The sequence below is a fragment of the Myotis yumanensis genome, unplaced genomic scaffold (assembly GCF_028538775.1).
Source record: "Myotis yumanensis isolate MYYU_CA2020_CCGP unplaced genomic scaffold, mMyoYum1.0.hap1 SCAF_3, whole genome shotgun sequence".
In the NCBI taxonomy this organism is placed as follows: domain Eukaryota; kingdom Metazoa; phylum Chordata; class Mammalia; order Chiroptera; family Vespertilionidae; genus Myotis; species Myotis yumanensis.
In genome coordinates, this window is record NW_027223754.1 from 95,377,018 (window position 1) to 95,400,242 (window position 23,225).

At 42.1% G+C, this 23,225-nt stretch overlaps 1 protein-coding gene across 3 annotated transcripts in view; it reads right to left on the reverse strand.

Moving 5' to 3' along the window:
* Positions 1 to 4,729: 4,729 nt before the first annotated feature.
* Positions 4,730 to 23,225, reverse strand: part of TNFRSF19 (TNF receptor superfamily member 19) — a 121,433-nt gene continuing 102,937 nt past the window's right edge. For 2 of the 3 annotated variants that reach the window (XM_070407490.1, XM_070407491.1), the window contains 3 exons: positions 18,165 to 18,267; positions 16,942 to 17,341; positions 4,730 to 7,603 (listed from right to left, as the gene is read on the reverse strand). In XM_070407490.1, coding sequence (XP_070263591.1) covers positions 7,592 to 7,603; positions 16,942 to 17,341; positions 18,165 to 18,267 — 515 coding nt within the window. In that variant the 3' untranslated portion in view covers positions 4,730 to 7,591. Of the gene's footprint in view, positions 7,604 to 16,929; positions 17,342 to 18,164; positions 18,268 to 23,225 lie in introns of those variants that run through there. The other variant, XM_070407489.1, reaches the window with a different exon arrangement.

Genomic DNA, 23,225 nt, shown 5'->3' on the forward strand with positions numbered 1-23,225 from the left:
AATCAGGGGATTGGGGAGCTCCCCCCTATCAGGCACAGAGCAGGGCTGATCAGGGGGTTGGGGCACCTTTCCCTGTCATGAACAGAGCAGGGCTGATAGGGAGGTTGTGGCCCCGCCCCCTGTCACACACAGAGCTGAGGGTGATCAGGGGGTTTGGGCTCTGCCCCCTGTCATGCTGATCCCGGTGCCTGGAGCCTCTCTGCTCCACTGATTCCGGTGCCAGGAGGCATATTACCCTTTTACTATATAGAATAGAGGCCTGGTGCATGGGTGGGGCTGGCTGGTTTGCCCTGAAGGATGTCCTGGATCAGGGTGGGGGTCCCCACTGGGGTGCCTGGCCAGTCTGGGTGAGGGGCTGAGGGCCGTTTTCCAGCTGGCGGGTGACTGAAGCTCCCAACTGCTCCTTTTTTTTCTTTTCCTTTTTTTTTATTCTGGGCCAGCTTTAGCTCTGAGGCCTTGCTGCTGAAAGCAGGTTTCTGGCCTTTGTTTATCTTCTGTATTTGATACAATGTTGCGGTCAGGCTGGCTGAAGCCCGGCTGACTGAAAGCGGATTTCTAGGGTTTTGTTTAGCTTCTATATTTGCAACATAGTTGCTTAGAGTTGCAGCTGAGAGGCCGGCAAGTCAGGCGGGGAACGTTGGAGTCTGCCATCACTGGAGCAAGCAAGCCTCCCTGTTCGCTTCAGTGCATGGCTGCCGGCCGCCATCTTGGCTGGCAGTTAATTTGCATAAGGATATGCTGATTAGCCAATGGGAAGGGTAGCGGTCGTACACTAATTACCATGTTTCTCTTTTATTAGTGTAGAGTAGAGGCCCGGTGCACAAAAATTTGTGCACTCGGGGGGTCCCTCAGCCCGGCCTGTGCCCTCTCACAGTCTGGGACCCCTCGAGGGATGACCAGCTGCTGGCTTAGGCCTGCTCCCCAGGGGATTGGGCCTAAGCTGGCAGACATCTCTCTGGCAGTCTGGGAGCCCTCAGGGGATGTCCACTTGCCAGTGGGGAGCAGGCCTAAGCCATCAGTCAGACATCCTTAGTGCTGCCGTGGAGGCGAGAGAGGCTCCCACCACCGCTACTGTGCTAGCCATCCATGAGCCCAGCTTCTGGCTGAGCGGCGCTACCCCTGCTGGAGCATACTGACCACCAGGGGACAGCTCCTGCATTGAGCATCTGCCCCATGGTGGTCAGTGCATGTCGTAGCATCCGGTTGTTCTGCTGGTCTGTCGATCTGCATATTAGCCTTTTGTTATATAGGATAATGTCTTATTATGGGCAAGGCCTCTAATTCAATTTTTTTTAGGTAGTTAAAGGGAGGGTCAGAATTTTCACTCGAGCCTGAAGCTAAAATTGCCCTTAGCTCAAAAATCTGCATACCACTGAGACACATCTTGGTGAAGCTCACTCTGAACCCATATACTGTTCTATTATGTGTATAAGTATTGGGATCCATCTTATCTCTTTAGTGAAAGGAACCTTTTGTTATGTTACAATGACTAACTTTATCTCATGAGCTGTGTTTTGGCTTCAAGCCTGCAAGTATTCATGCAGCAACTTCAGCGCTTCTGTTCAATATTTACATGGCATAGCTTTTATTTTATTTTCTCTAAATCTTTCTAGATTTTTATGTATTAGATAGGAATAGCCGATGGACACAGACAATAGTCTGGCGAAGGCCTGGAAGGGGTGGGTGCAGGGTGGAGGAGATCAATGGGGAAAAAAAAACTGAAACAAAGGGACATCTGTAATACTTTCAACAATAAAGATACATTTTAAATAAAGAAAAATATCTTAGTTGAAAAGAGTTTTATGTGAAATAATATAAGTAATTGTTCTACACTGTACTTTATGTTCTCAACTCCTCTCAAAGAGATATTAATTGACCCTATGTCACTTAATATTAACTGACCCCACGTTCAATGACTGTAGGACTGACTTCCACCACACCGACCGAGCACTGACTGCCATGGGGTTGCGATCAGACCCTGCTTTTTTCTCCCGGTCTGTTCCAGGCCGAGGGTTCCATCTCCGTGAAACCCGGGTCAGTCTTTGCATCGGGCAAGTGGAATCGCTGAGGCCTATTTGAGAGTCGCAAAGGCTGGCAGCGTGATCTCAGAACAGTTAAAAACACGTTCGTGAAGTGATGCTAGGGGTTCTCATTTAAAAGTCCACACGTGTCTGTGCTCCACCAACAGGGTTGCTTTAACACAGATGCCTCCATCCGCAACCCCACCGGCTCCAGGAGCAGGCGGGAGGTTGAAAGTGGCCGTGGGTAGATGAGGCCGGTGCCAGGCGACCTGGCAGGTGTCAGCAGCTTGGCTGTCTGAGCCCCAAGCGCAGGGAGACAGGCTCTGACGTCACCACCGTGCAGAGGATTTGACAGCAGCGGCTTCAGAGCTTGTTGCTATTTTGTTTTATTTATCTCTCCTTTTCCCTTTAAACCTCTAGGTTGCCTTTGTTGGAGAGAGGAGCAGCCTTTGCAGCCTCCTCGGTGGAGAGCAGGCCTTCGATCTGGGTTCACACGCAGCCAGACAGACTCCTGTTTAGAAACACGTGTGGGTCTTGCATTATTTGCTCTGTTACCCAAAAAGATGGTTTTAGATTCTGGCACGTAAATGTGTTTCCTGCTTATCCACGAAGGCAGGCCGAGCGCAGCCACAGGCATAGCCACATTCTTCACTCCTTCGCAGGCCTCTGTCCAAGGGCGGCGGTGCAGGCGCTTCACACAGGGAGGGGGACGGAGAGCAGGTGGGGCAGCCCTGCTTTTCCCAGACCTTCTGTCTCAGTCCCCATCTTCCTGCTCCGGGTTTGTAGGGTCTTCCTTTTGAGGCGGATTCAGGCGTCTGGGGGGACATGTTTATCACACGCTGTTTTCCGTGTGGGTGGTCAACAGGGGCGTGTTCCTGAATCAGGCTTCCTTCGGCATTGCAGTAGGGGGCGGGGGGGGGGGGGGGGGTGGGAGACAGCACGAAGGTGCAGAAACAACCTGTGGGGACTTCTCGCTGAGCGCCTTCTGTATACCTTCTGTATACCTGGTGGGCGTCTCCCCTCAGAAAGGGCGCTCCCTGCGTCTGTGACCAGTAGGTGTGTGTGTGTGTTGGGGGGGAGAGGGAGGAGGATGAGGCTGGTTGGCTGCTGCAGTGCCCTCATAGCCAGTGTCAGCGGGTGGGGCAGAGTACCTGGGACCCTGGATTCCCTCTGGGGTTTGCAGAATCTCCCCCTCCCTTTGTTCTCCCATCTCGCGGAGGAGGCAGCTGTTGGCAGACAGCAGGGCGGATGGATCCGCCATCAGACCTACCGCCGGACCTCCAGGGAGGTTTCCTGACTCTTGTGTGTCCCCCGCTCACCTGAAGCCCCTAAAATAGTCGGGGTGTCCACTGCTCAGAGGCTCCTGTGAGCTCATGGAGGTGGGCCCTTTGTCATCGGTTTTTATTTTTTTACTACATTGTTTCTGTGTGCAGTGATCACACTTCATCTGGAGCAGGGCGGGCTCAAGTGACCTTGTGGAGCATCTAGGAAGGGGAAGCAGCCGCAGTGCCATGGTTGTCAGTGCCTGCAGCTCCGGACCACCCCACTTGGTTTTAAACGCAAACCCGCCTTGGACAGGCCTTCACGGTCTTTTTTCCTTCTGTCTGCTTACATTCAAGTGCTGGCAGCGTTGGTCCCTTGGTGCCTGGCCTGTCCTCTTCAGATTCAACCTGCAGGACTACTAAGGGAGCCAGTCCAAGGGAGGAGAAGCAGCCTCACTGCTGATCGCAATCACGGGAGGCAGGCAAGGCGGCACACAGGCCTGGGGTGCCACCTTGCCTGCGCCTAGGCTCTCCTATGGCAATGCAGCTCTATCTCCCTTCGGTTGCCATGCGATCACCGGGTGCAGGCCAGCCTGCACCCCTGGCCCCCAGGGTTCTGGCGGTGCTGCCTGGCCTGCCCCTGGCTCTCTCTCCCTCCAATCACCATGGCGATCACGGGGCAACAGGCCAGCTGGCAACCCCATCCCAGGAGTCCGGGGGTGCCGGCTGGCCTGGCCGGGGCTCTCTCTGCCCCCAATCCACAATGCAATCAGGGATCACCACCGCCTTTGCCCACCCCCCACCTCTTGCCTGCTGCCTGGGTTTCCGATCTGCCTCCCAGCATTGTGGCTACGTATGCAAATTAACCGCCATCTTGGCTGGCAGCTAATTTGCATATCGCTCTGATTAGCCAATGAGAAGGGTAGCGGTCATACGCTAATTACCATGTTTCTCTTTTATTAGATTAGATAGGTTCCTGAGGGGAAGGGAGGGAAGAATGAATAAAGGGATTGAGGAAGGAAGGTAAGAAGCTAGGAAGAAAAAGGAAACTCTTACAGTGACCAGTGTTCTTATCTTTTGTTAGTCCACACCTCTGCAGGAGAACAGCCTATTGCCCTCCATAAAAAAATTAATACATAAAACTTCTTCCATAAGTCCTTCCTTCTTTGTGTCATAAAAAGAAGGGAAAGAAAGAGATCATAATAAAACTTTGATACCAAAGATTTTCGAATAACTCAAAGCATTTTCAGTAGCTTGATATGCCTGAGAAATATAGGCAGTCACTAGTAAGGATTTCAAATCTCTCTCATAAAGTTTGAGGGGCCAAAAGGGTTATATTGGAAAGATCAGAACTTAATGAGACTCTCACATGGGACAGCAAGATGGTGTGCATTCACACCATCAATCACTTTCTTCTAAACATGCAAATAAGAATACCAGATAACAATTTTATTCACAAATAAAAAAGGTATTACAAAACAATTCATATAAGAAAATTCCAGTATGCAAAACAATAATAATGAAATCTAAATTGAGTCAAGCTGACTACCTTAAGGCAATGATATATTTTTTCCTTTTTATGGTTTATATTTTTACTAGCATAGACAGTAAGTAGTGCTTAACCTAGGTAACAGCAACATTAACTTTATCTAAAGTAGAAATTTTATATTTGAAATATATATTCCATATACATAAAATTAGAAAACCCCATGCCTTTATATGGTTGTCTTTCAAATCCTTGTCTCATTCTTGTCGATGACTGCTTGCAGCATTAAAAGTCACAATTATGCACTCCCAGCCATGTTATTACTTAATGAGTTTCCAGCTTCAGCACTCTAGCAGCTGAGTTTATTTGAGTGCTATAGGGTATTCCAACAATGTGAAATGCAAAATGGATTTTCCTCAAATGTTTACAAAGAATGTAGAATATAACACTGTATGTGTCTATAGTAGTGGGGTAAAATGTCTTCATCTTAATAAAAATAATCCAGGATTTTTCAAATGCAATATCAAGTCAAATTGACTTTCAACTCTAAGTATTTATCTACTGATCAAAGGTGAAGCTTCAGGATTTTTGGCTAGTCTCATTCTCATCAATCTAGCTCTCATTCTCCAGCAAGTGTTTGTCTTTAAAGTTAATGAGGGCTCATACGGAAAATATATTCAGGTTACAAAAATGAGCACAACCTTGGCTTACTTTGATCATCCCTCTTTCATAACAAAAATGATCAGATTGCAAACAATGGAACACGTATATGAATTTAAAAAGCATTTTTATAGACATCTTGTGGTCAAGTCCTAAATATTTCACCTGGGTTTCCTAAAGACAATTCTCATAAGAGTTGGTGAGTACCAAAGTTTAAGAACTATTGGTTTATGGTAAAAAACAAAACAAAAAACACAACACACAAACAAGAAGAAAATAGAAATCAATCGATTATGACTGGGTGCTCACACAAAATTATGAGTTGCCATGAGACACTCTAATTTCGTATTTCAGTTAAATGAACTGAGGTCATGAGAAGGACAAACCCAGCAAGCTAACATGCACATATCAGAGCCTGAAACTATGGATAGAGAAACTGTTCCAGCCACAGAAAAGGAATCATTAGGTTTTACTAATGTCTTACAAAGAGAGAAATGTATGGGGTGATGTGAGAAGATAATAATGTCCAGATTTTTAATGTTCAGTTTAAATGTTCAGTTTAGGTAAAAGACACTGATTTGGATGGGGTAATTCTGAAACAAAATATTTTAGCACATTCTAACACACTGATGTTGAAAGGTCTTTCTTTTTTAAAAAGTGCAAATGGGACAAAGCTAATGGAATCAGTTAAAAGGCCAGATCTGATAATGTAGGTTTAAGAAAGAAACAATAAATCCTGTTCAATTAACTCCTCTCTGGGCCATAAAAGATGAAGAGAAATGAGCGATCCCCAGTTCATGCCTGATCTGCATTTATTTCTGTCTTGGCTATAGAGATATTTCTAGTGTGTAAATACCAATGTGAGACGGGATGGGGTAAGCATCTGAACAGAAGCTCCACACTTAAATCAGCATCGTCTGGCTAAGATGGGACATTATTGTCCTAACTAAGCTGATGAGATCAGAGGGAACACTGTAATGTCCTGGTCAAACTACATTGCAGCAGTGACAGGCTGTTTACTCAAAGGCTGCTGACAAACTGCTTTTTCTCCTGGTGATAATATGTAGTGTATCTCATAAGATTGTTCACTTGGTGACATGTTTCAGTAGTAAAGGGACCAGATATGTTGTCATTTCTAAATTCCTTAGTATGATAGGCAAAACAAAACAAACAAACAAACAAACCAAGTTCATAGATACAGAGAACAGGTTGGTGGGTGAGGGGTGAGAGAAAGAAAAAAAAAGATTATCTTAATAAATACTTTTCTATAAAAGAGAAATTCTGCATCTTCTGTCACAGGGACAGAGTAACAGATGCTGCCATACCAACTGATTTCCACAGAAATATGCAAGTCTCTAGAATGTGTGTGTTCAGTGGTTTTTGACTCAGGGTGATGGCGGCCTTTCCCCACCTTGTTCCCTGATGCAGTCCTCTCATGAGTAGCTCCAGCAGATAGGTGTTTGTGAGCTGCTGGCTCAGGTTAGAAGTGTTGATTCTTAAAAAGACTTGTTTTCCTCTAATTTCTAGTTAGGTCAATTGACTTCAACTAATAAACCCAAGATTTAGGCAGGCAGAATGAAGTCAATTCTAGCCTTCCCAGGTCAATTAGTTTAGATGACAAAAAAGTGACCTTCCTCAAATAGAAACACTCATTTTTGAACCCATTCTACATAAAAACTAAGGTAACTAATATAACATTGACTTTTAGTAGGATAATTGACTATGTGAAATTATTTTAAAAGAAAATATAGATGAAAACTTATACTTTGGGTCTTTAGTCTTGTGAAACCACATTCACCTTGAAAATACACACGACTGCATTTCTGGTTCTTGTTATTGGTCCGTAACCTCCCTGGCTGCCAACTCAGTGCATCAGTCTTTGGAGTCACACTTGTAGCACAGAAACTTCTTGTTTAGGAAAGATGCAAAGCATCATGAATGCCTGCAGTCTTGTCCTGTTCTTCCTTGAGGTTTCAGCTTACAGCTGGTCTGGCTCAGAAGCAACTGGTTGAAAGGCTTAAAAAGCCATCAGTTTGATTCAGATTTATATTTCCCCCCAGAAGCCATGCAAGGTCCAGACTGCTCAGTTCACAAGTGTAAGTGGAGGAGTGCGTGCCCCTTGGGTTCCATACGTGCACTTCTAATCCAGAAAGAATGGAGTCCTAAAAAGCTTCCTAAAACAGCAACAGAAGGAGAGCTTTAAAAAACCATACCTTACAAATTAAAGCTGGGAAACTGTAATTGTAAAAAAATCTATATATAAAACTTTTACTAGTAATACACATGAATTTAATCACATACAGACAAGAAGCTCATGTAATGGTGTTCATATATCCAAGTACCCATTACTTTGAGAATAAAATAAAGATTCTATAACAACTCACAGTCACTCAATATTTGCAAACAGTACTTAAAAAAATGATAATGTAACCCAAGCATGTCAAACTTGCCGCCTGCGAGCCGCATGCAGCCCACAACGAATATTTTTGCAGCCCAGTCAATATAACGGTATGTAAGAAACGTTTTAATAAAAATTTTGTAACTTAATTTTTACAATATCCTGTTACACATAACTATTGATAACAAACTACAATGTTCAGTAATGACTGATTACTATAATCGTGTTGCATTCATTTTCCTTACACACCTTATGTGCAGGCACACCATTTCTCTCCACTAATACTAGCAGCAAATATTTTAGCAGCCGGTTGCCATGTCATTAGTCTTATACTAACTTGTTTGGTGTGCACAACAGGAAATATTTCACTTTCAGAGAACAAGAAAAATAGTTTTATTTGCATTATGCTTATTAATTTGTGCAGTTATTCAGTGTCTGGTAAGTTAATGTTCAAGAAAAAATACTAATTTTTATTAAAATGTTTTATTATTTTATGTTAACGATTACTCATTTATTTTAGTCCTTTGTATTCAGCACGTCTCTATCGAAATAAACCTACGTTTCTATGAAAATTGAAACTTGTTTTTTTGCGGCCCACATAAACTTAAACCTTGTTTATTTGGCCTGTGTTAGTTTTTGAGTTTGACATGCTTGATGTAACCCATAGCAAACAAAGTGTATTAACAAACAATTTCAACCTCATTTAAACATAGAAAACCCGTTTCTGTGTTGTACTCCTTTAAAGTAGGTAAAGATCTTAGGAGCCTTTTGACCCTTATTTAAAAGAACAAAGGTGATTAATGAACAGTGCCATTCTTCATCTTTGAATTTAAAACTTACACTAAACTAATGGAGAAAGTTTAGAAATAGTTTGGGAATGAGATTCCCCTTATAATGCTCTCCTTGGAATATTCACACTCTTCGTAGGGCTGATGTCCTCTGGAAAGTGGAGCCCTTAGATTTGTCCTTATCACAAGAGGGCAGTGACCTCACCTCATGAGGGGATGAGGCACTGGCCAACTGTAAGTACTGTAAGTATGTAAAATCTTCATTTTATGCACTGACTCTTCATTAACTTGTATACCACTAATTTGGCATTAGTGACATATTGGATACATTTTTGAAAAAAAATCCCCCCGTAGGCCTAAGGAGATTATCTGAAAATAGAAACTTAAATACTCTCGATCATCAGAGATAGTTTAGTTAAATGTCAATCAATAGATATAATAATAAGCACAGTAACATTATTGTGGGAGGCACATTATACTCATTTTGTCAATAAGGACATAGAGATTTTAACAGATTAAAAAACTAGAATCCAAGTCATTTCATATCTTTCTTACCATTCCTCCCATTGTTTTATGCTGACACTTAAAATGTTGGTTAAAAAAACATCACCATAAAAAGCTTTTCCTATAAGTAAAGAGGCTGGCCTCCTTCTCCCAAACATCATAGCAAATGATGTCCCAAATATCTTAGGTCTGTTCTCTTCTGGGGAGGGAGAAAAATTAAATCATACAGACCTAGGAAGGCTCTGACACCTATTGGCTTTATTCTGAACCATAACTCTCATCATCAGATTCTGGGTGGTCTTAAACCACCCACAAGAAAGCATTTGTGTTTGGAAACAAATGCTGCATGCATTAGAAATCTGAACTTAACACCATATAAAGACAAACATGCTGTTATGCATTTCACAATATACACGTGTAGCAAATCATATTGTACTTCTTTAACTTATACAATGTTAGATGTCAACTGTATCTCAATAAATCTTGGGAAAAGAGTGAATAGATGTTAACAAACTGAAAATAAAGTGAATGCCTAGGGAGGAATTTAAAGTTTTATTTAAAATAAAATAAATTAATCCCGTTCAAAAAAAAAAGGTCTGTTATGGCTATTGCTGCTCTTACACATCACCTAAATGGAAATCCAGTGCTTTCCTGAATTATGAATGAGCCCATGCCAAGGAGCCAAGCTGACTAAACATGACCTTGAGGAACTAAAAGTGCTATACTTGCTTCACAATAGTAAGCTGCTGAAATCAAATTTTTAAATAAGTATATTCTCTACGTTGGAGAATTAACCTATTGAGGGAAGTCTGAATTGCTTTTTGGAATCTAATGGATTGGATTCCAGTTAAAAATGTGGCTGACCCTTAAAATAAAGAGGATCAATTTCCCAAAGAGATACAGTTACCCCTATCTCCTATTTTCTTTTGAAGATTAAGCTTCATTCACCAAGTTTCCCACATTAAGTAAATGCATCCCATGAAGAAGTACTTTTCAGAATCTGGAAAATGTTATCTTTTAGAATGGGCTCAAAAGATTATTTGCTGTTCTTTGCCCTAGCTGGTTTGGCTCAGTGGATAGAGCACCGGCCTGCAGACTGAAGAGTCCCAGGTTTGATTCTGGTCAAGGGCACATGCCCTGGTTGTGAACTCGATCCCCAGTAAGGGGCGTGCAAGAGGCAGCCAATCAATGATTCGCATCACTGATGTTTCTATGTCGCTCTCCCTTTCTCTCTAAAAATCAATAAAAATATATATTTTAAAAAATACATTATTTGCTATTTTTAATTTTAGGGTAAAATGGAAATGATTCATTTTTTGAATTCAGAATGTCTTATTTAGATTTACCAAAATTATGTAATAATTATAACACATCTTATAAAGCTAACTAGAGGCCCGGTGCACAAAAATTTGTGCACTCGGGGAGGGAGGGGGGTCCCTCAGCCTGGCCTGTGCCCTGTCGCAGTCTGGGACCCCTCAGGAGATAACGACCTGCTGCCTTAGGCCTGCTCCCAGGTGGCAGAGGGCACGCCCAATCCCTAGGTGCAGCCCCTGGTCAGGCTCAGAGCAGGGCTGAATGGGGAGTTGGGGCGCCGCCCCCTGTCATGCGCAGAGCAGGGCGGATCAGGAGGTTGCGATGCCACCCTCAGTCATGCTCAGGGTAGGGCCGATTGGGGGGTTGGGGCACCACCCCCTGTCACACTCAAGGCAGGGTCGATGGGGAGGTTGCGGCGCCACCCCCTTTCATGCACAGAGCAGGGCCCATCAGGGGGGTTGGGGCTCCATACCCTGTCACACACAGAGCAGGGTCGATCAGGGGGTTGGGGAGCTCCCCCCTGTCACTCACAGAGCAGGGCCCATCAGGGGGTTGAGGAGCTCCCCCCTGTCATGCACAGAGCAGGGCCAATCAGGTGGTTGAGGAGCTCCCCCCATCACTCACAGAGTAGGGCCGATAGGGGAGTTGGGGCACCGCCCCCTGTCACACACAGAGCAGGGCGGATCAGGGGGTTGGGGCGCTGCATCCTGTCACACTCAGGGCAGGGCCAATGGGGAGGTTATGGCTCTACCCTGTCACACACAGAGCAAGGCCTGTGGAGGGGGGTTGGGGCGCCACCCTCTATCACCCACAGAGCAGGGCCGATCAGGGGGTTGGGGCGCCGCACCCTGTCAAACACAGAGTTGCAGGGCAATCAGGGGTTTGGGGAGCTCCCCCCTATCAGGCACAGAGCAGGGCTGATCAGGGGGTTGGGGAGCCTTCCCCTGTCACGAACAGAGCAGGGCAGATAGGGAGGTTGTGGCCCGACCCCCTGTCACACACAGAGCCACAGGGCGATCAGGGGGTTTGGGCGCTGCCCCCTGTCACGCTGATCCCGGTGCCTGGAGCCTCCCTGCTCCGCTGATCCTGGTGCTGGGAGGCATATTACCCTTTTACTATATAGGATAGAGGCCTGGTGCATGGGTGGGGGCCGGCTTGTTTGCCCTGAGGGGTGTCCTGGATCAGGGTGGAGGTCCCCACTGGGGTGCCAGGCCAGTCTGGGTGAGGGGCTGAGGGCCGTTTTCCAGCTGGCAGGTGACTGAAGCTCCCAAATGCTCCTTTTTTTCTTTTCTTTTTTTCTATTCTGGGCCAGCTTTAGCTCTGAGGCCTCGCTGATGAAAGCAGGTTTCTGGCCTTTACCTTTTGTATTTGATACAATGTCTGAAGCCCGGCTGACTGAAAGACGGTTTCTGGGGTTTTGTTTAGCTTCTATATTTGCAACATAGTTGCTTAGAGTTGCAGCTGAGAGGCTGGCAAGTCAGGCGGGGAACGTTGGAGTCTGCCATCACTGGAGCAAGCAAGCCTCCCTGTTCGCTTCAGTGCATGGCTGCCGGCCGCCATCTTGGCAGGCAGTTAATTTGCGTAAGGATATGCTGATTAGCCAATGGGAAGGGTAGCGGTCGTATGCTAATTACCATGTTTCTCTTTTATTAGTGTAGATAAGAACATTTCATTAATAAATTACATTGTGTAACTTGAATGTAATGCTTCCTCATCCATTTCATGTATAACTTTCCATAATAATTTGTGTTGAAAATAACTTTATGCAGATCATAATCACCTTGATAACAGTCTTCGAAAAGGAATTAATGTCTTTTTATACCCACTTATATACTAAACTACATTTCTAAAATTTTACGTTAATGTAACTGTGATAATAGTGCCTATCAACCCTATGTCCTCTTCACCAACAACATAAACAGAAAAAGGTAGAGAATGAGTTGGCTTTTATATAACTTGGTATCAAAATGTTTCATTCCTTAGTATTTACATCACAGATTGGGGACAAGCTACAAAATTAAGATGAGTGGTAATTCTATTTACTGACAATACTCTGAAATACCAGTAGTGAGCTGGTAGCACAGTCATTTTAGTTACTCAGACTTTTCCCTAACAATGTACGGGGAGATGTAATAGATATTTGTGATGATAACACAAACAAGTTTGATATCAATGCCAATTGAATTGATATAAAAGAAACTTCAACATCTTGTACTGAAAATGGAATGCATTAAACTCTAAGAGTTCTATGACTTTTATTTTGGAGTACCTGGCAAGGCATCCCATTGAAATACTGAGATTAGTTATGAAGGGGGTGGAAGCCTCTCCATGCATCTCTAACCTACTGTAAGGCCAGTTACCTGCTCTGGACTGCTGGGAGTCCTCAACCCCAAAGGTTTGTGGGCCACAGCCATCCTTGAGACCTACCCTCAGCTAAGCTAACTCTTTTTTTGTTGTTGTTATTGTTAATCCTCACCCAAGGATATTTTTCCATTGATTTTTAGGGAGAGAGGGAAAGAGAGGAAAAGACAGAGAGAAACATCAATGTGAGAGAAACACATTGATTGGTTGCTCCTGCACGAGCCCTGAACAGGGCCCAGGCCGGGGAGGAGCCTGTAACCGAGGTACATGCCTTTGACCAGAATCAAACCTAGGACCCTTTCGTCCGCAGGCCGACGCTCTATCCACTGAGCCAAATTGGCTAGGGCTAAGCTAACTCTTAAGTCTTTTCTTATTATCATGAAAGTTATTAAAATTAGGGATGGCTCAAGAGAACAAGGTCAGTAAAAGTCTTTCCCAACTACAGAGGTATGCATTTTTTAAAAATTTACTTTATTCCATCATCATTTTTAAACTGTCTAATTTGTTTGTTTTTTTTTTCTTTCTCTTACTTATCTTTTCTTCATTTTCTTTTTTTGGGAAACAATTTATTTTTGCTCCGGAGACAACAAATGTTTTTGTATAAAATTCCCTATAAATGCCTATAGAATGTGCTTGAAGTTAAAAAAAAAAAAAAGTACTGCAGATTTAGATTAATATACAACCTAAAAGGAATACATCTCCATCTACACTTGGACATTAGCATGTTCCTGATCTGTGTAGACAAGGGTTCACTCAGGAGCACATGCACATGTCCCATAGTGCTGCTTCAGTACCCAGGCCCCTGACTGGGCCAGGAGGGGCACAGAGGGAGAGCAACGCTGGTCTTGTGGGAGCCTCACTGTTCTGCGACTCTGCCTTTTCATACTCAAGGCTGGCGTCATTCTTCCGGAAGAATGTATACCAACAATATATGTGCTTACATTAAGGAAATATTAAACATTAAGTCAAACTCAGCAAGGGCCACATCCTTGCCTGGAGGAAAAAGCAGGGTCAGTGCCCCGGTATCCCTGAGTGCTTCTCTGCCTCCAGTCTTGCAGCATGCCAGAGAGACCCGTATGCCCGCAATCGCCACCACCCCAAACCTTATTTTAAACCCTTTTACCTAGGGTTTATGTGGCAGTTAGTCTCAGATCACAACCGACAATTTCCAACCAAACCAGTCAGGCAGTCAGAGCAGAGAGGAAGGAAAAGTATAGCTTTAGGAGACCTAAATTCTCATGAACTTCACATTGAATGAAGTGCCTTTAAGTATTGGGCATAAGAATATTACAGGGAAGAACAAAGGTGAGAAACTGTTTGCAAGATTCTCCTATAACTAACTCTTCTCTCTCAACCAGGAATGGAGTCAGGAGGCACTGTGCTAAGTAGCATTGACTCTTAAACAACACGGGTTTGAATTGTGCAGGCTCACGTATATGTGATTTTTTTTCAATACGTATGTATAGTACTGTAAGTATATTTTCTCTTCCTTAGGATTTTCTTAATAACATTTTCTTTTCTCTCACCTACATAAACCCTATTATACAAAATATATATTAACCTATGTTTTATATTATCGATAAGACTTCCAGTCAATACAGGCGTAGGCAAAAGTAAGTTTACAGTTGTTAGTATGGGAAACAGTTTATTCTTGTATTATTATTTATTAATTATTGTGTTATTTTCTATACAAACAACTATAAACCTATTGTTAGCCATCCCTGTGATAAGCTATATTAGTAGTTAATATTTTGGAGAGTCTAAGGTTACACTTGGATTTTCTACTGTGCAGGGAGTTGTGGCCCTAACTCCCACATTGTTCAAGAGTCAACTGTAGCCCTAACTGGTTTGGCTCAGTGGATAGAGCGTTGGTCTGCAGACTAAGGGGCCCGGGGTTTGATTCCAGTCAAGGGCATGTACCTTGGTTGCGGGCACATCCCCAGTGGGGGGTGTGCAGGAGGCACCTGATCGATGTTTCTCTCTCACTGATGTTTCTAACTCTCTATCCCTCTCCCTTCCTCTCTGTAAAAAATCAATAAAATATATATTTTTAAAAAGAGTCAACTGTAGTTGGATTTACAAAGGCGAATAAAAAAATGTAGCTGCCCTTTATGGCCTTATACATTAGCTGTGAGTTTAAAAGAAAACTCTTAGAATTTAATTTAAAATACAGTATATTCTTCTATACACCAATAATGATCTATCCGAAAGAGAAACTAAAAAAAACCCCACAATCTCATTTACCATTGCAACAAAAAATTAAGATACTTAGGAATAAATTTAACCAAGGAAGTAAAAGACCTGTACTTAGAAAATTATAGGATGTTGAAAAAAGAGATAGTAGAAGATATAAACAAGTGGAAGAATATACTGTGTTCATGAATTGGTAGAATTAACATCATTAAAATGGCCATACTAACCAAAGCAATCTACAGATTCAATGAAATCCTTATTAAAATACCAATGGCATATTTCACAGATCTAGAACAAATATTCCAAAAATTCATATGAAACCAAAAAAGACCCCAAATAACTGCAGCAATCTTAAAAAAAAAAGAACAAAGTTAGAGGGATCACAATACCAGTTATCAAGCTATACTACAAAACCACTGTAATCAAAACAGCGTGGTACTGCACAAGAACAGACATATAGACCAATGGAACAGAACAGAGAACCTGGAAATCAACCCAAGCCATTATGCTCAATAATATTTGACAGTGAAGGCAAGAGCATACAATGGAGTAAAGACAGTCTCTTCAATAAATGGTGTTGGGAAAATGGGACGGATACTTGCAAAAAAATGAAATTAGACCACCAACTTACACCAAACACAAAAATAAACTCGAAATGGACAAAAGACTTAAATGTAAGTCTTGAAATCATAAAAATCCTATAAGAAAATAGACGCAGCAAAATATCAGACATCTTATGTAGCAGAATTTTCACAGATACAATGCCTAGGGCAAGAGAAACAAAGAAAAAAAATAAACAAATGGGACTACATCAAACTAAAAATCTTCTACCCAGCAAAAGAAATCAGTATCAAAATGAAAAGGAAACCCACTGTACCGGAGAACATATTTGCTAATGATACATCTAATAAAGGGTTAATTTCCAAAATATATAAAGTACTCATACAACTCACCAAAAGGAAGACAAATCAATTAAAAATGGGCAGAGGACCTAAACAGACACTTCTCCAAAGTGAACATACAGGTGGCCAAGAGACATATGAAAAAATGCTCAACATCATTAATTATTAGAGAGATGCAAATTAAAACCACAATGAGGTACCACCTCACAGCTGCCAGAATGGCTACAATCAATAAATCAACAAACAAGAAGTGTTGGCAATGATGTAGAAAAAAGGAACCTTAGTACACCACTGGTGGGAATGCAGGCTGGTACAGCCACTATGGAAAACAGTGTGGAGTTTCCTTAAAAAATTAAAAGAATGGAACTGCCATTTGACCCAGTGATCCCACTTCTAGGAATATATCCTAAGAAGCCAGAAGCACCAATCAGAAAGAATATATGCATCCCTATGTTCATAGCAGTGCTAAAAAAATGGTCATACATTTACACAAATGGAATACTATACAGCTGTAAAAAAGGAGGATCTCTTACTATTTGAGATAGCATGGAGGTACCTGAAGAGTATTATGCTAAATGAAATAAGCCAGTCAGAAAAAGACAAGTATCACATGATCTCACTCATATGTGGAATCGAATGAACACAATAAACTGATTAATGAAAAACATCCAGAGACATTGAAGTATGCCACAGAATGAGGTATTTGAGAGGGAAGGGGGGAGGGCTGGAAGAGATTAACCAAAGAATTGTTATGCATATATGCATAGCCCATGGACAAACAATAGTGTGGGGAAGATCTGGGGAGAGGCTGGAACAAGGTATAGGGGGTCAATGGGGGGTGGAGAAAGGGAACATCTGTAATACTTTCAACAATAAAGATAAATTTGAAAAAAATTAAAAAGTATATATTCTTCTTTAACACACAAGAAGTTATGAAAGATGGCAAATCTTCTCATCAGGTTCCCCACATATTGTGGTAGGAACAGAATTCATTCCCTATGGTCTTCCAAAAGTCAATGCTTTGTCCACAGTAAAATCAGTCATTGCCTTACCTGGAGGGACGTCTGAGTTTGAGTGGTTCGGTTAATGATATCCCCACTTGTTTGACCTAGCTGGCTTCTAGTAATTAGGGCATCCTGAGTTCGCACTGGTTCTATCAGTGAATTGTATCTAAACAAATCAGTAGTTTGTGTAACGTTTTCAGAAGAAGCTTGAATTGGAACAGCGCCACCAACCAAATCCTGACTACTGTTTGAATCCAAGGATTCATTTTCTGGATTTTGAGAATAAATATCTTCTCCAGTGAGTTCAGGATAAGAGTCACAAAAGGAGATATCATCACCATAAATGGGATTTTGCATCAGAGGCCAGGCATCCGAAAACTCGCCACAGATGAACTGAGAAAGGGACCCGAAGAAAGACGGCATGGTCTCTCCCACCGGACCTGCATTTCTGAACACATGTTCAAAAGACTTTTAAGTGTTCTATAGGGAGAAAAACCACGACTACAAAGCAACATTCCAACAATACTTTCAAGTTTTCTAGATGAAATAGCAATTTATTGTCAGAATTCCAGTTGTTATAAACTTGCTTTAATACAATAAGCTTAATTCCTCCAATTACTTTAAAATTTAATATACTTCGTTTTAATCAATGTAGTTATACTTAATACAATGTCTAAAACATGCAGTTTCCTGGGTCTTAACTGAATTTGAAGGCTGTTCTAAAATTCTATGAGTACATGACATGTTAAAAATTACTTGCAGATGGCAGAAGTGTCACAAATAATGAGTATAAGACAAAAATAAAATTGAGGGGCTCTAGCTGGTTTGGCTCAGTGGATAGAGCGTCAGCCTGTGGACTGAAGGGTCCCAGGTTCGAGTCCGGTCAAAGGCACATGCCAGGAGTTGAGGGCTCGATCCCCAGTAGGGGGTGTGCAGGAGGCAGCTGATCAATGATTCTCTCTTATCATTGATGTTTCTATCTCTCCCTTTCCCTTCCTCTCTGAAATCAATAAAAATATATTTTAAAAAATAAAATAAAATTGAGGGTAAAGTATAAAAAATATTGTATTGGATATTAGTAACCCTGAGAGACTTACCTAATTCGTGCCAAACACATGCCCCCTCCAATGACCAGAATGGCATTAATGATATTAAAAAGTGATGCCCTCATGAAACATTTTTAAATGTTCCACATAAAAATTGGTAAATGAATGTAATGCATATTTGCACAAGGATTATGAAATTATATTGCTTAAAAAATACCCAGTTACCTCTCCTGAAGTGTGGCCCGGGAATGCACCCTGCAACCAAGAGTCACCTGGTCGATGCTGCAGGAGTCATCACAGCACAAGGATGGGATCAAGTGAACAGGCCCTAGGAAAGACAGCAGAGGTATGAAGCATAATGCTTTTCCTGGGAATGTTCTCTTTAATACCAGTTCAACATCGTTCTTGAAACTTGAACTATTCCCCTTTGGGTAACTTTTTGGGGAATGGGAATATGAGTCTTAATTTTTTTCTCTGTTTTTATCTTTTTAAAAAAATGATGAACCATTTATATTATACTAAAGGCCCGGTGCAGCCCAGCCTGTGCCCTCTCACAGTCTGGGACCCCTCGGGAGATAACGACCTGCTGGCTTAGGCCTGCTCCCGGGTCAATCCCTAAGTGCATCCCCTGATCAGGCTCAGAGCAGGGCCGATTGGGGAGTTGGGGTGCCGCCCCATCATGGACAGAGCAGGGCGGATCGGGAGGTTGAGATGCCACCCTCACTCACGCTCAGGGTAGGGCCGATTGGGGGGTTGGGGCACTGCCCCCTGTCACTCACAGAGCAGGGCCCATCAGGGGGGTTGGGGCTCCGTACCCTGTCACACACAGAGCAGGGTCAATCAGGGGATTGGGGAGCTCCCCCCTGTCACTCACAGAGCAGCAAGGCAATCAGGGGATTGGGGAGCTCCCCACTATCAGGCACAGAGCAGGGCCCGTCGGGGGTGGGGGGTTGGGGCGCCACACCCTGTCACACACAGAGCAGGGCCGATCAGGGGATTGGGGAGCTCCCCCCTATCAGGCACAGAGCAGGGCTGATCAGGGGGTTGGGGTGCCTTCCCCTGTCACGAATAGAGCAGGGCAGATAGGGAGGTTGTGGCCCCACCCCTTGTCACACACAGAGCCACAGGGCGATCAGGGGGTTTGGGCGCTGCCCCCTGTCACGCTGATTCTGGTCCCGGGAGCCTCGCTGCTCTGCTGATCCCGGTGCCAGGAGGCATATTACCCTTTTACTATATAGGATAGAGGCCTGGTGCACGGGTAGGGGCTGGCTGGTTTGCCCTGAAGGGTGTCCTGGATCAGGGTGGGGGGCCCCACTGGGGTGCCTGGCCAGTCTGGGTGAGGGGCTGAGGGCTGTTTTCCTGCTGGCGAGTGACTAAAGCTTCCAACCGCTCCTTGTTTTCTTTTCTTTTTTTTTTTTTATTCTGGGCCAGCTTTAGCTCTGAGGCCTCGCTGCTGAAAACATCGATACAATGTTTCGGTCTGGCTCGCTTGCAGTCCAGCTGTTTTCTGGGGTTTTGTTTAGCTTCCTATTTGCAACATAGTACATAGTTGCTTAGACTTGCAGCTGAGAGGCTGGCAAGTGAGGCGGGGAACGTTGGAGTCCGCAGCAAGCAAGCCTCATGCTCGCTTCAGTGCCTGGCTGCCGGCCGCCATCTTGGCTGACAGTTAATTTGCATATACTCACTGATTAGCCAATGAAAAGGGTAGCAGTCGTACGCTAATTACCATGTTTCTCTTTTATTAGTGTAGATACCTAGAGTAGTCAAATTCATAGAGACAAAGTAGAATGGTGGTTGCCAGGGGCTGGGGGAGGAGGAATGGGAAGTTAGTGTATAATGGATACAGAGTTTCAGTTTGGAAAAATGGAAAAGTTCTGCAAATGGATAGGTGGTGATGGTTGCACAATAATGTGAATGTACTTAATCCACTGAACTGTACACTTAAATTTATTGAAAAAAAAATTTAGATATAAAGAGAGATTAGATAAATTTTTAAAAAAATCTTCCTTAGCCCTATAAACTAGAAATAAACACTGTCAATATTTGGTGAACAGCTAGACTTTTCTCTCTATATATACATATATAATTCTAATTTTATAAAACCATAAACATACTAAAGCATACAGGCAAATACAAAGATGCACATAAATATAGAGAAAAAGACTTGAAGTAATTATATATTTACATGTACATATATGTTTATGTATATTCAAACTTAACATGAGGATTATCTCTTTACTTTTATAAACAGGAGAATAATATGAAACTAATATTTCCCTTTTGAAAATATATTGAGATACAATTGCAAACCAGTGTTAAGCAGGACAGACACCCAACATACTTTCACCTGAATATCTCTCAAACAGGCCACACCTTGTGCTGTCTGAATACGTGTTATTATGACCATGAAGAACTCACTTGGATTCACTACCAATTAACTCAACAAACATGTGTCATGCTCACTGTGGAATTTCTCAAAATTATTTAAAAGCAAAAGGCACTCCCATTCCTTATAGAAATGGCTGGTTCTAGGACTCAATCAGGGAAAGTATAAGATGAGCATGAAAGAGCCTGAAGGGACTTTCACTTGCCAAATCTAGGAAAATTTGAGCATCAAAATAAATGATTGCAAAGGATTGTAACCCATTGAATGGGGTCCATTAGTCCACACTAATTAAAGTAAATAAATGGGAAGAAGGGGAAATTCTTTCTGACCATAGGATGCCAACTAATAAATGTAGAAAGAATGATGCAATTAGAAAATCAGCAATTGTTAACCATTATACTAATGACTGACTCAGGTAAGAATCATCAGAGAATGCTAAACTACTGGGCCAAAGTTTGGAAGCAAGAGGATGTTTACATAATCTCAAATAATCTCCTATGAAGTTTCATTAATTACCAAAAACAATGATCATTTTGTAGCAGAGAAAGCTTGCAGACACCACCTTAACAAAGTGACCCTAGTTAATCTGACCGAAATGAGACAGATGTACCTCCTGATATGGGGCACTGAGAAATACACAACATCACCTCTGTGGTATCTTTGAATCTGATCATAAAAAAAATGAGAAAACCCAAACTGAGGGTCATTCTACAAAATTATTGGCCTGCCTTTGTCAAAAATATTGTCATAAAACGCAAAGGAAGATTAAAGAAATATTCCAGATTAAATGAGAGTAAAGAGACAGGACAAATAAATAAGTGTTATCTGGGATTTTCTTTTGCTACACAGGACACGATTGAGACAATTAGGAAAATCTGAATATATTCTGTAAATTATATAATAGCAATAGATTTAATGTTACTTTCCTGATTTAATTAATAAGCATGCTTTATGTAAGAGAATGTTCTTGTTCTTAGAAAACAAACACCAAAGTAATAAAGGGTAAAGGGACATTATATATGCAAATGATTTTTAAATGGCAAGTGAAAAAAAATGTGTATATATATGTGTATATATACACATGCAAAAATGTGTGTGTATATGCAAAATATACAAAACAGCCCTGACCAGTTTGGCTCAGTGGATAGAGCGTCGGCCTGCAGACTGGAAGGTCCCAGGTTCGATTCCGGTCAAGGGCATGTACCTGGGTTGTGGGCACATCCCCAGTAGGGGGTGTGCAGGAGGCAGCTGATCGAAGTTTCTCTCTCATCGATGTTTCTGACTCTCTATCCGTCTCCCTTCCTCTCTGTACAAAAATCAATAAAATATATTTTTAAAAAATATACAAAATATGTATGAATATATATATATATACATACACATACCACTTAAGAGAGAGAGAGAGAGATAAAAATCATAAAGTAAATGTCAGATGAGATAAATGTTAATATTTAGGGAATCTGAGTGAAAGGTATGGGGGAATTTTTTGTCCTAGTCTTTTAACATTTTTGTAAGTCTAAAAACATGTTAAAATAAAAAGTTAAAAGAAAAAAGGCACGTTACTAAGGAGGAAGTGATTTAAATGGAAAACTGTACTGAACCTAGGCATTAGCATGGGGGGATTAAGCTCAGCATTCTAAGAGGACATGAAACAAGGCTATCTATATATTTAATCTTTCTTTTCAGACAGAAGTTCAGGTGAGGCAGAGTTTGTACAATGCTGTATTTTATTATATTTAAAATTTGAATTTCTATCTTAAGAAATTATCCCTCACTCTGATTCTGTGTCAATGTCATGGTACAGTATCTAGGAAACAATGCTTGGGGCATTTTGAGGATCCAGTAGCTATTGGTAGCTGTCTAAGGGTCTATTATCAGCGTAGGCAGAGGCAAAAATAGATCCCCACACACCACAAAGTCTTACATTTCATTCTTAAATATATTCCTAAAATAGAATATAGTTATGATCAGTAGAAAAATAATTATGTTGAAAACTCCTTATGCCACATATGAGATATTAGATCGAAAAGCTCAATCCTGCAATTTCTTGAAAAGAAAAATTAAACAGTGCCAAGAGAATAAGTCCATCTCATCAGGATATATTTCACTTAAAGAATGAGACAAAAGGTGATGTTAGTATTGCTTCAAAGGTGCTAAGAGAATTGGGAAGTGAGGAGAGAAGAGGGAGGCTAGGGCAGGTTTCTAGAAAGGGTTGCTGGACACATCAAATTTTACTTTGCAGAGGAGATAAGGTCATTATAGTGGGGATAGGAGTGGGGAGTGTAAGTGTAGAAACCTTGTGTTAATGAATATAAATAAGTGGCAAAAAAAGTTGGTACTACCTTTGCTCATTTTGCCCACATCAGAAACCAATTCCCATTTGAATTATTTCCCTGAACTTTCATTTCTGTCAATAACCTAACAGGCAATTATGGTTTGTGGAAAACCCTGTCATAGAGCTTTCTCCTCCTTCTTCCTTAAGAAATCCAAGGCATTAAGGTGGATACATGAACTTTAGGTGTGAACCCACTAGAAAGGAAGGGATACAAAGTCCTCCTCTACAAAAAGTTGATAGTGTTTTAGATTAACTGACTCAAAACAACAAAGACAAATTTGCTGAAAACTTTCAGGATTTTGATCATTATTTTCTTCTTAATATTTAAGTGGCACAACACACACCAAACATTTGAGTACGGTGGAGAATATTTTAAAAAATATATATTTTATTGATTTTTTACAGAGAGGAAAGGAGAAAGATAGTTAGAAACATCGATGAGAGAGAAACATCGATCAGTTGCCTCCTGTACACTCCCCACTGGGGATATGCCCGCAACCAAAGTACATGCCTTTGACCAGAATCGAACCTGGGACCCTTCAGTCCGCAGGCCAATGCTCTATCC